General features: G+C 45.0%; 1 protein-coding gene across 1 annotated transcript in view; it reads right to left on the bottom strand.

Annotated features, from left to right (window-relative positions):
* PARD6G (par-6 family cell polarity regulator gamma) overlaps window positions 1-12,248 on the bottom strand; it is a 67,443-nt gene that overhangs the window by 36,868 nt on the left and 18,327 nt on the right. Inside the window, exon 2 of the mRNA XM_059706469.1 lies at window positions 3,316-3,538. Coding sequence (XP_059562452.1) covers window positions 3,316-3,538 — 223 coding nt within the window. The remainder of the gene's footprint in view (window positions 1-3,315; window positions 3,539-12,248) is intronic.

The following is a 12,248-nucleotide window of genomic DNA, read 5'->3' as shown; positions in this document are numbered from 1 at the left end:
CAAGCATCTCTGCTGGTCTTGTCCTGCGTTCTCTCTGGCCGGGCCAGCTTCCTCGGGAAGGACAGGCGTCCGCAGGGCACAGAGAGACGAGCTTCCCTGACACTGGCTGGGTCTGTCGCCCAAATATGCAAACAGGACTCCTGATGCTGCCTCTGACTGCTTTATTCTCTTACTAAAATGGGCAAAGCATGAAAGTGAAAGGCATAATAACATCTGTTATTTAACCCAGGGAAAACCCCACAGCTTTTAACAGTAGCCCAGCCTGGACAGAGGGCTCAGAAGTCTAGTAAATGCAGAAGAGCCTGTAGAAGTGAAGCCAAAGGGGTGGCCCTCTGCCCCTCGGGCAAAAACACCACCCAGCCTCCGCAGGAAAAGTCCCCTGACTGGTTCCGGGCCTGTTGTCTGAGCTCCCAAATGCTGACTGCAACAGGGTCCTTGCCCCAGTGCCCAGAACCCTCAGCCATCTCATAGTGCTGGGGAATGCCTTCTCGGGGTAGCATTTTTAAAGGCATAAAGTAAAATACATGGGATTACAGAGGAAATGATCACTTTGAAGACAACTATCAAAATATTAAAGCAATATGTATACAATATCCATAAGGGAATTGGTCCAGGATTCCACCTCCCTCCTGATATAAAAATCCATGAATACTCAAGTCCCTTATATAAAATGGTTTAGTGTTTGCATATATCCTACGGACATCCTCCCATACACTTTAAATCACCTCTAGATTACTTATAATACCTAACACAATTTAAATGCTATATACATAATTTAAATGCTATATAATGCTGTATTGTTTAGGGAAGGACAAGGGAAAGTCTGCACGTGTTTAGTATAGATACAGCCATTGTAGGAGGCCTCACTGTGTAGCACATCAGCAAAAAACAAAACATTTCCCCCCAAATATTTCCGATCTGTAGTTGGTTGAACCCATGGATGTGGAACCCACAGACATGGAGGGCTGACTGTATGTGATTTCTCACTAACACTTTAAATAACAATCTGTACCACTGTTTTAAAATAATGACTAACTATCAATGATATTCAAGATATCTGGCTACAACTAACACGACATGAACACGTCTGTGACTTCTATTGGCGGGTCCTGCCGATCCTGTGCAGGGACACAGTCTTCCTGTGTCAGCCAGAAAACACCCTGAGGTGGGTGCCTCAGCTGAGGACAGGAGGGCTTGCTGGTCACAGCCAGGGAGCAAGTGCTGGAGGGGCAGTCTCAGGTGCTTCGAGCTCCTGCTGCCACATGACAGAGAAAGGCAGGGGCTGCAGGTGACAGCCTCACGCTGAGTATAAGAGGGATCGGAACCGTAAGCCAGCTCGTTCATCTCTGGGCTATTTCTCTGCTGCCACAGGAAGGAGGAAAAGTAAATAATGAAGACAGGATGCAAGACCTCGGCCCTGCGGAGAGGAAAAGCCTGGGAGTTAATGCAACCCCACCTGCACACACAGACCCGGAGCTTCCCGTGTCTCAGCGTCGGGGAATCAAGAGCGAGGGTGCCAGGTGTCATGAGGACCGGCCTCGTAAAGGGCAGACAGTGCCTCTGTCCTGCTCCACGCCCAGCCCACACGCAGCGGTACAGAGACGCGTTCCCTTCCCACAGAGGACAAAGCCCGCGTCCCCTGCAGTCCACGTGGCGCCTCACACCCACTGCTCACCTCCCACACCAGTGAGCCGACAGCACGACCTGTGTGGGCAGAGCTGTGGGACAAGCCAGCCCTGAGAGCAGCGAGCAGCCACAGCAGAGAGAGCCGATGGGCAGGCGGGCACCTTGGGTAGAGCGTTTGGGACCAGGCCCTCCTGAGAGGGGGGCGCGAACACCTGCCCACGTGATGTGCGGTGGGGGCCGCAGGGACAGGGAGGATGCAGCAGCCACAGCAAAGCCAGGGCCTGCAGAGGCAGAAGAGGGTCCGACGCCTCAGCCACTCCCCCAGGCCACCTGAGGAAGTGACAGCTGTGTTGACGTCTGGAACGCAGAGGCAGAGCTTTCTGATCTTGTGCCAGAAAAAAGTCCAGAGTGAGGTCAGCGGTCTCCTGGTGCTCCCTCTCCACATGCATTCCCTCCGTCACTACAAACAGGATGTGACAGCTCATTCCCGGAGCACGGACCACCGGCCAGTGTGCTCTGAGCTGTGCACATGCTGCCGCTCACCTCAGGACAACCTGCGCGGGAGAGTAGCACCTGCCACACCGAGCCCCAGGCCCGTGTCCCCGAGGGCCTCCCCCCAGCACTCGTGGCTGTGGCTGCTGCTTTAGTGGGTGCTTAGGCTCTGCCCCCATCCAGAGACCAGGACCGTCCCCTCCTGCTAAGATCAAAGTCACAGTAGCACACACACGGGCTGCGGGTCTTCCCGAGGCCTCTGTTCTTTAAGGGCACCCAGTGCTCACATGTGACAGAAGGTGCTCTCGGAGAAGGGGGACAGTCATGACCAAGTCAACCATAAAACACCATTTTTCCATTTCCCGAAAATCAAGTGTCACCTCAGGGGGTTCTTTCCGTCAGTACGGTTGACCCTTGAACAACCTTTGTGGGTCCACTTACACGTGGACGGCCTTCAATAAACACCTGCTCTGACTCTGATCTGTGGCTAGGAGCTCGAGGATGCAGGGGGCTGACCGTATTCATTGATCTAGGCTGTCCTATAGAGGGGACTTGAGCATCCCTGGATTCTGGTACCAGCAGGGGGTCCTGGAATGGATCCCCTGTAAGTGCCCAGGGACAGCAGCACTCTATGGAGTCAAAAGTTATACGTGGGTTTTTAAGTGCAAGGTGGTTGGCACCCCTAACCCCCATGTTGTTCAAAGGTATATAATTTTGAAATGTTAACGTTCTCCCAAACTTAGCGAAGAGAAAACAAATAAAAAATGTGGCTCTGATGTTGTCACAGCAAAACTAGGTCTTCAGAGCTCAAGTTAACCAAAGTAACAATTTGAAACTAACATCTTCTTCCAACCCCAAAAACACAGTGGAAAACATACTGGCAACCTTAAGTTTCATTCTTGGGTTACTGACTAAGGCCTTTTCGTTACTGAATTAACTTGCTTCCAGTTAAAATAATGAAAGTATCAATATTACTTTTTTTCCTCAGTATTTAAAAATCAGAAGTCAACACTACAGTGGAAAATACCGTTTAGATATTTTTAAGCCTTTCTAATAAAGTAATGTTGACCAAACAAATGTTAATGCCTTTCGTCTCTTACCACCGGCGAGAAAACAAAATCTCAGGCTCTGTCATGACAGACAAAACTGAGGACTGTGCTCAGCGCTGAGATGAGTGCCGAGCCAGGGAAGCCGTACCTCGTTTCTGGATGAAGACCCTGAGCAGGGGGTTTGCGCTCGAGACCGCCTTGCAGAAGTTGTCATCGTTGTTGATGGGCAGCAGGTCGCCGTGCACGTCTGCGTAGCCGATGGTCACTTCGGTGTTGGCGATGTGGTGGGTGTGCACAACCAGCTGGTAGAAATCTTCAAACTTCCCAGGCTTTTGGCGGTCTAAGGAGAACCTTCGGAACTCAGCCCCAAACTACAATGCAAGATACGGGCGTAAGTGAACAACAGGGAAAGGGCACCAAAGATTAATAAGTGTTTACTGAGCTTCTACAAGGCCTGGAACACCGTGGCAATCAGGGCCCCTGTCCTCAGAGAGCTCACATGAGCCCACGAGGGAACAGCTGGCTCAACAAGTCCTGAGAGCAGGACAGGCGCCATGCTCAGGCTGTACGGGGAAAGCAGGATCAAAATTAACTGTAAGCACAGCCGATGGAATAAAACACCTATTTCATTCCTCACGGGGTCTGAGGCCCGGGACCACGCCAGCACGCCCTGAGCAGCTCAGACACTCGGAGGCAGGGGAGGCAAGTGCAGCTGACACTTCGGGACTTTTTCCTACGGGCACAGGAAGTCCTGGAACAATTTTAACTTTAAGCAAGGATTTAATATAATTTGCATTTAAAAAACAAAAACAAGTAGCTGTACTTCAAAAGGATCAGAAATGGAAGCAAAATAGAAAATTAGAAAGAAAGACAGAAAAAGAAAGGAAGGAAGGAAGGAAGGAAGGAAGGAAGGAAGGAAGGAAGGAAGGAAGGAAGGAAGGAAGGAAAGAAGGAAGGGAGGGAGGGAGGGACAGGTGGGGGGCCTGGTAAAAACGACGATTCACAAATCTCGGGGAGACAGAGAGCGTAGGCTCTGGAACTGGCCACAGAGACGGAGGTCTCTCTTCAAAAAAAAAAAAAAAAAAAAAAAAAAGGCCCTGCCCTGGCCAGGTGGCTCAATTGGTTGGAGTATCAACCCCTACACCAAAGGTTGTGGGTTTGAATCCAAGTCAGGGCACATACCTGGGTTGTGGGCTCAAACCCCAGTTGGGGCACATAGGGAGACAACTAATTGATATTTCTCTCTGACATCGATGTTCCTCTTCTATCTCTCTCTCTCTCTCTCTCTCTCTCTCTCTCTCTCTCTCTCTCTCTCTCTTCTCTCTCTCTCTCTCCTTGAAAAATAAATAAAAAACATATCCTCGGGTGAAGATTAAAAAAACACTCTTCCTGCTCTGGGAATTGCCCAGGCCCCTCTTTCCTGGCCTCCCAGCCCTGGCCTGGCTCAGATACCCACAGAGTTGCCTGCAGAGCTCTGGGCCACCTGCCTGGAGAGGACCCCAGGTCACCTCCCACCGGGTGAACTGTCCAGGGACCCAAAGACACCGCCTGTTTGTTTGGAGTGAGGGTTCTGGCTGTTGTTCCTCACTTGGCAACAGGGACCTTCCTGCATCAGGCAGGACAGATTCTGTGCTCTTCAATAAAACTGCACATGGACTATACTGGTTCCAAAATACACAAAAATGAAATGCCTAATGTTTATACAAAAGCCAGTCGCCATATCCTCTGGACATGATGTCAAGAGCAAACCCACTCCAACCATACAGGTCTGCACGTTTCTCACATCTGGGCAGGCACCAGCCACCGAGATGCCCAAGCTCTAGAATTGGCAGCTCTAAAATTTGCATTTTTACACGTTCCCAGGAGAAGCAGATGCTGCTGGGACCGCACACATAAAACCACTGGTTTTAAGGGAATTAGTCTCCAGACGTCAACTTCCACAGATCTTGGAGAACCGTCTCCTGAGGCATTTCCCTTTAAAAAGCAAAGGAAAACAAATGCTCACCCATCCTGCACTGCCCCAGGAATAAGAAAACTTCAAGGCACACAGCTGTGGGACAACCCAAAGCACTGGTTTGGGGAAAGCTGTCTTCAATGGCTGAGTTAGGGAAGAAAGGTTCTGAACTCAGCAGGGCCTGGAAGGGGCCAGGGGAGGGCTGGGGCCGATGCCCAGAGCAGAGCAAACCTAAAGCCCCCCCATTACTTACAGATAAGCAATAATTTTCTTCTCAATATTTACTAGTATTCTAAGAATACACCATTGGCAGGCCCACACATGGGCTTTAAAACTTCTTAAGACAGAAGAGATCAAGCCTACCACATAGGTTTAATGTGATTTTTTCAGATTTGGTTAGTCAATCACATCACATATGCTTACTTCAATATCAACCATCATTTCCCATCTCATATATCTAATATACTAGAGGTCCGATGCACAAAATTCGTGCCAAGGGGCTTGGCTCTCGAAGTCCCGGCTGCCTCACGGCCCCACCCTCCACCCATTGGTCGTTCCGGAAGATCGTTCTGGAAGTCACCATATCCTCTGGACATGATGTCAATAGCAAACCCACTCCAACCATACAGACCTGCACATGTTAAGGTTCTACTGTCTGGTCTAATTAGCATATTAGCTCTTTATTATATAGGATGCTAATTTCCTGGGCAATTAGTTTTTGATCAGTATACACCATCTTCACCATTCTTCTATCTCATTTTTTTTCACTAAATATATAAAATGACTTTAATCATGTCTAATAAGACTAGTAAGAGTATTTCTGACTTCTATAAATAAATCTTATTCCCCCAAAACTGGGCACAACATGCTCATTTTCACTTAGGGACTCAGGCCTGCCCTCATTCCTCTCACGCCTCCTCGATTTATGCCCCATCCTGCAATTTAAGTAATGAGAAACAGCAGCCATTAAATAACTTATTCTGTAATGTTTCAGTCTAAGTGCATTTGCACTTGATCTAAGACGCACCTCAATTTGTTTCTCAGTTCTTTTAATAATTTTCCTCAAAATATGTTTTAAGATGTTAAGGTTTAATTTTTTTTTAATTTAAGTATAGTTGGTATACAAACTTATATTGACTACATTAGTTTCAGCTATACCATATACGGATTTTATAAAAAATATTTTTTATTGATTTCAGAGAATAAGAGAGAGGGAAAGAGAGATAGAAACATTAATGATGAGAGAGAATCACTGATCATCGGCTTCCTGCATGCCCCCAACAGGGGATTGAGCCTGTAAGGCATAAGCCACACATGTGCCCTGACCAGGGATCGAACTGTGACCTCTGGTTCACAGGTTGATGCTAAACCACTGAACCATGCTGGCTGGGCTACAATATACTGATTTGAAATGATAATGAATTCAGATGATTCCCTGACAGAAGCAGGTCTGATTTGTGTTTGGTCATGAGGCCCTATGGTGAACATGCTTCATATGCTGCATGAGCTCCAAAGTCTGGAAAAAGAGGTGTGAAACTTGATAGGATCAAAGCATTTTTCCCAATTTTTTTTAAAATATATATTTTATTGACCTTTTACAGAGAGGAAGGGAGCGAGATAGAGAGTCAGAAACATCGATGAGAGAGAAACATCGATCAGCTGCCTCCTGCACATCTCCCACTGGGGATGTGTCCGCAACCAAGGCACATGCCCCTGACCGGAATCGAACCCGGGACCTTTCAGTCCACAGGCCGATGCTCTATCCACTGAGCCAAACCGGTTTCGGCTCCAATATTTTTATTGTGGCAAAATACACATAACAAAATTTACCATCTTCATCATTCTTTTATTTCATTTTTTATTTTTCAGTATCAGGTAACACACAATATTACATTCGTTTCAGGTGTAGAACAGCGTGGTTAGACAATCATACACTTTAAAAAGTGATTCCCCCAGATAAGTCTGGTGCTCACCTGGCACCATACATAGTTATTACAATATTACGGACTCTATTCCTTCTGCTGTGCTTTACACCCCATGACTATTTTGTAACTGCCAACTTGTCCTTAATCCCTTCACCTTTTTCACTCAGTCCCCCAAACCCCTCCTATTTGGCAACTGTCAAAATGGTCTTTGTGTCTATGAGTTTGTTTTATTTTGTTTCTTAGATTCCAGTTATAAGTGAAATCACATGGTATATTTCTTTCTCTGTCTGACCTATTTCACTGAGCATAATACCCTCTAGGTCCAATCATGTTGTCACAAATGCTAAGGTTTCATTCTTTCCTATGGCCTTGTAATATTCCATTGTATATATATATTCCACTGCTTCTTTATTCTTTCATCTATCGATAGACACTTAGGTTGCTTCCATATCTTGATTATTGTATATTAAATGTTGTTCTTTTTAGTCTGTTTTAAAGCCTATTTTGTCCGATATAAAAGTATTGCTACCCCATCTTTTTTTTTTTCTATATTTGCATAAAATGTTTTCCATCCCTTTACTTTCAGTCTCTGAGTGTCTTTAGATCTGAAGTGGGTTTCTTGTAGACAGCATATGTAAGGGTCTTGTTTTCTTATCCATTCAGCCACCCTATGTCTTTTTATTTTTTATTGATTTCAGAGAGGAAGGGAGAGGGAGAGAGAGATAGAAACATCAATGATGAGAGAGAATCATTGATCGGCTACCTCCTGCATGCCCCCCACTGGGGATCAAGCCCACAACTCAGGCACGTGTCCTTGACTGGAATCAACCCTGGGACCCTTCAGTCTGCAGGCTGACGCTCTATCCACTGAGCCAAACCAGCTAGGGCCACCCTATGTCTTTTTAAAAAATATCTGTTTGTGGATTTTTAGGGAGAGAGAAAGAGAGAGAGAGAGAAACATCAATGAGAGCAAAGCATCGATAGGCTGCGTCCTGCACCTCCGCCCCCAACCAGGGATTGAGCCCACAACCCGGGCATGTGTCCTGACCAGGAATCAAACTGGCAACCTCTTGGTTCATGGGTCAACGCTCAACCTCTGGGCCACCCTGGCCGGGCAATCTAATATATTCTTCATGTCAGTTACTGTATTCTTTATTTCTAACTGGTTCTTTTTTATAGTTTCTATCTCTCTGTGTAAGTTCTCACTGAGTTCACTTATTCTTCCTGTAAATTCATTGAGCACCCTTATAACCAGTGTTTTGAACTCTGCATCTGATAGATTGCTTGCCTCCATTTCATTTAGTTCATTTCTGGAATTGTATCCTGTTCTTTCATTTGGGACAGGTTTCTTTTTTCCCTCATTTTGGTTGTTTCCCTGTGTTTGTGATCTGCTACGTCTCCTGGTCTTGGCAGAGTGGCCTTATGTAGCAGGTGTCCTGTAGGGCCCAGTGGCACAGACACCCTAGTCACCTGAAGACTATTGGGGTCAAACCAAAAGGACTCAGGAACTAGCTTGAGTAATCTCCCAAGAGCCAAAGATGGGATTTTTTAAAAAAATATATTTTCTTGATTTTTTACAGAGAGGAAGAGAGAGAAATAGAGAGTTAGAAACATCGATGAGAGAGAAACATTGATCAGCTGCCTCCTGCACACTCCCTACTGGGGATGTGCCCGCAACCAAGGTACATGCCCTTGACCAGAATCGAACCTGAGACCCTTCAGTCTGCAGGCTGACGCTCTATCCACTGAGCCAAACTGGTTAGGGCAAGATGGGATTATTTGTGTATTTGATCACCAATATGGATCATAATTATGGGTTTAAACACAAGCAATATGTATCGATACATTTGTTTATAATTACCAAAAATTTATTTTTCACTTTTTGGATGATGCTATGGGAACCAATCCGTTATTTTGAAAACTGGTTAAAAAAAAAAAAAATCAAGCACTTTTTCATTCATTATCAGGAAATTCACAGAGGTACTCCTTATTTCCCAGAGCTTGCAGACAAATAAACTGTCATTCTATTATTATTTTGATGATATTTATTGTATTTCATAGCTGAACCCAACTATTTTTCCTACAGCAAAATAGTAAAAGCGGGGGGGGGGGGGGGGGTTATCTCATAAAATTAAAAAACATCATCTCAAAGACAAAGGAGGCCAATAATAAAAGTGAATCAACTTGTAAATGTGATTCCTTTATATTCCCCTTAAAAATATTAAATAATAATAATATGATCATTATACTGTAATTAGAAAAGAAAGAGTCTACCTACCTACCTACCCACTTATCTCATTTCATGTTGTAGTTAAGAAGGGGAGGCTCCTGCAAGTGCTACTGGAGTAAATCATACCAGTTGCTACAAAAGGCATGTGCTACCTAGTAAACTATGTGACTGATAAGCTTCTTTGTCAAAGAGCAAGACCCTTCTCCTTGGTTAAGAAGCAAGGAGACAAAAGGGGGTAGAAACCCAAGATGATGGCCAAGAGCTTGGGAAGCGCAGCGTATTTGCTGTTTTAAGACATCAACTCAAAGCACCTCTGGAACAGTCGAGTAATAATCTGCAAAGCCCCACTCCTAAAGCCATCAGAACATGGGCAAAAAGGGTCAAAATAAATTTTTTGAGAATTGTGGAGTTTAACAAAGGCTTTCAACAATCCAAGGAGGGTTTATTCTGAATCTCAGAGCAGCAATCTGTGTGGTTTAACTTCCTGTCTCCGTCTCCTCAGCTTTGAAAACCAGCAGCCTAACAGCCTGAGGGGGGCACAACCGGTTTGCTGCCCCCCAAAACCCCTCACCCACAGAACTGTCACTGCTAGACCGCCCTAGGGAGCCCTACTCACAGGGGAAAGCCCCTTCCTCCGGGCATTTGTTAGAACAATCAGCAGCAATTGTTTAATGATAAAAGTTATATTTTAAATGAAAATTTTACAACATGCTGGAAACTGTATACTTTGTAACTATATTTAATATGAGAAAATTAGATGCAACTTGCAAATACATTATAATCTGTATAGAGGTAATTCTCAAAATTCTTTCAGGGGGGCTGTGATGTTTGAAGACTTTAGGGTATAGGAATCGCTCTGAAAGTACCTGCAGTAAGATGCCAGCTGAAGCAAACAAGAACTGGACAAACACAATAAAAAGGAATGCTGGGGATTCACACCTCTTAGGATGACAACTATAAATACACGCACACGCGCGCACACACACACACACACACACACACACACACACCCCAAAAAGCAAGTGTTGGTGAGCATATGGAGAAATCAGAACCCTTTTGCACTGTTGATGAGAATGTAAAATGGCACATCTACTGTAGAACATACTATGGAGGTTCCTCAAAAAATTAAAAATAGAATTATCCTTTGACACGGCAATTTCACTTCTGAGTATATATCCAGGAAAACAGAAGGTAGGGTCTCAAAAAAGCCATTTGTACAACCATGTAGCTTAATTATTCACAATAGCTAAAATGCAGATGCAACTCAACTGTCCATCGACAGATGACTGGACAAGCAAAGTGCGGTCCATCCATGCAAGGGAATATTATTCAGCCTTAAAAGGAAGAGATTCGGGCTTATGCTACAACTTTATGATCCCACTTATATTTGGTGTACTTAATGAGTCGTCAAAATCATAGAGACAGAGAGTGGAACGGTGGCTGCCAGGGGCTGGGAGGAGGGGCAATGGGAAGCTGTTGCTTCACGGGTATAGGGTATAGAGTTTCAGCTGTATAAGTCAGAAAGAGTGTGGGGACAGATGGTGGTGATGGCTGCCCAACCATGCAAATGCGTTTAACAACACTGAACTGTGCACTTAAAAATAGTTAAGATGGTAACTTTTGTTATGTGTACTTTACTGTAATAAAAAAAAAAAAAAGAGGGGAAAAAAGAGATGCTGGGCAATGAGACGTCCACGGGCAGCTTTGAAAAGCTCTGATATATTCTCAGAGATCTGGAAGGCCACCCGCGTGTACAGGGCTGTGTGCAGGTCAGGAAAGTCCCGAAAAGCCTGTAATCCCCTCACATCTGGCTGACCTCGGAATTCCGTGCAATCAGGACCTGGAGGCTAAAGGTGTGAAGTGCCGGAGGGCTGAAGATGTGCTCCAACACGAACACAGAGCCCCTGACCACAGCAGAAAGGCTGACTGCTCAAATCACTTATGGACCTCTCTGTCCAATCATCAGCTGAACCGAGCTAACCAAGCAGAGACATCAGTGGTCACACTCCCCACGGTGATCACAGATTCAACTCAACCATATTAAAATATTGGCTGCTTTTTTGCAGATATTGACCAACTATTCCTAAAATTTAAATATAAATGCAAGGGACCCCAGAAATCTAAAAGATTCTGGAAGAACAGAGTTGGAGGACGCACACTTTTCAATTTCAGAACTCACAGTGAAGGGTTGGCATAAAAATAGACATACAATCAATAGAATAGGATCAGGAGTCCAGAAAAGAACAACCTTACATTTGCGATCAATTGACTTTTGATAAGAATGCCAGGAAAATTCAACGGTGGAAAAGAACAGTCTTTTCAACAGATGGTGCTGGCTTGATACCCACATGCAAACAATGAGGTTGGATGCCTTATTCATATCATAAGCAAAAATTAACTCAGGTTGGATATAGACCTAATGTGAAAAATGAATTTATAAGACTTTTAGAAGACATAGGATAAACTTTCATTACTTGGGTTAGGCAATGATTCTTTGATAGGATTCTTTGACAATGCGTGGGGAAGAGTGGAGGAATCTGAACTCTCAGGCGCAGCTGGTACGAATGTAAAACAGTGGAGCTGCTTTGATAATCAGTTTGGCAGCTCCAAAAAATATTGTATATAGGGCCCAGAAATTTCACTCCTAGGTGTACACCCAGGATTAAGGAACACATATGTCCACACAAAACCTGTACATGAATGTTCACAGCAGCATTATTTACAAAAGCCAAGAGTGGAAACAACCCAAATGTCCATCACTGACACTGGATAAACAAAATGCTGTCTATCCTTTTCTGTTTTTTAATCCTCACACAAGGATGTGCTTTTTAAGTTGATTTGAGAGAGAGAGAGAGAAATAGCGATGTGAGAGAGAAACATCGATCAGTTGCCTCCTTTACAAGCCCTGACCAGGGATCAAACCTGCAACCGAGGTATGTGCCCTGACCGGGAATCGAACCTGAGACCTTTTG

Source organism: Myotis daubentonii, chromosome 8, assembly GCF_963259705.1.
Source record: "Myotis daubentonii chromosome 8, mMyoDau2.1, whole genome shotgun sequence".
NCBI classification, from domain to species: Eukaryota; Metazoa; Chordata; class Mammalia; order Chiroptera; family Vespertilionidae; genus Myotis; species Myotis daubentonii.
The sequence above is the reverse complement of the archived record's forward strand: the minus strand, read 5'-3'. Positions and strand labels throughout refer to the sequence as shown.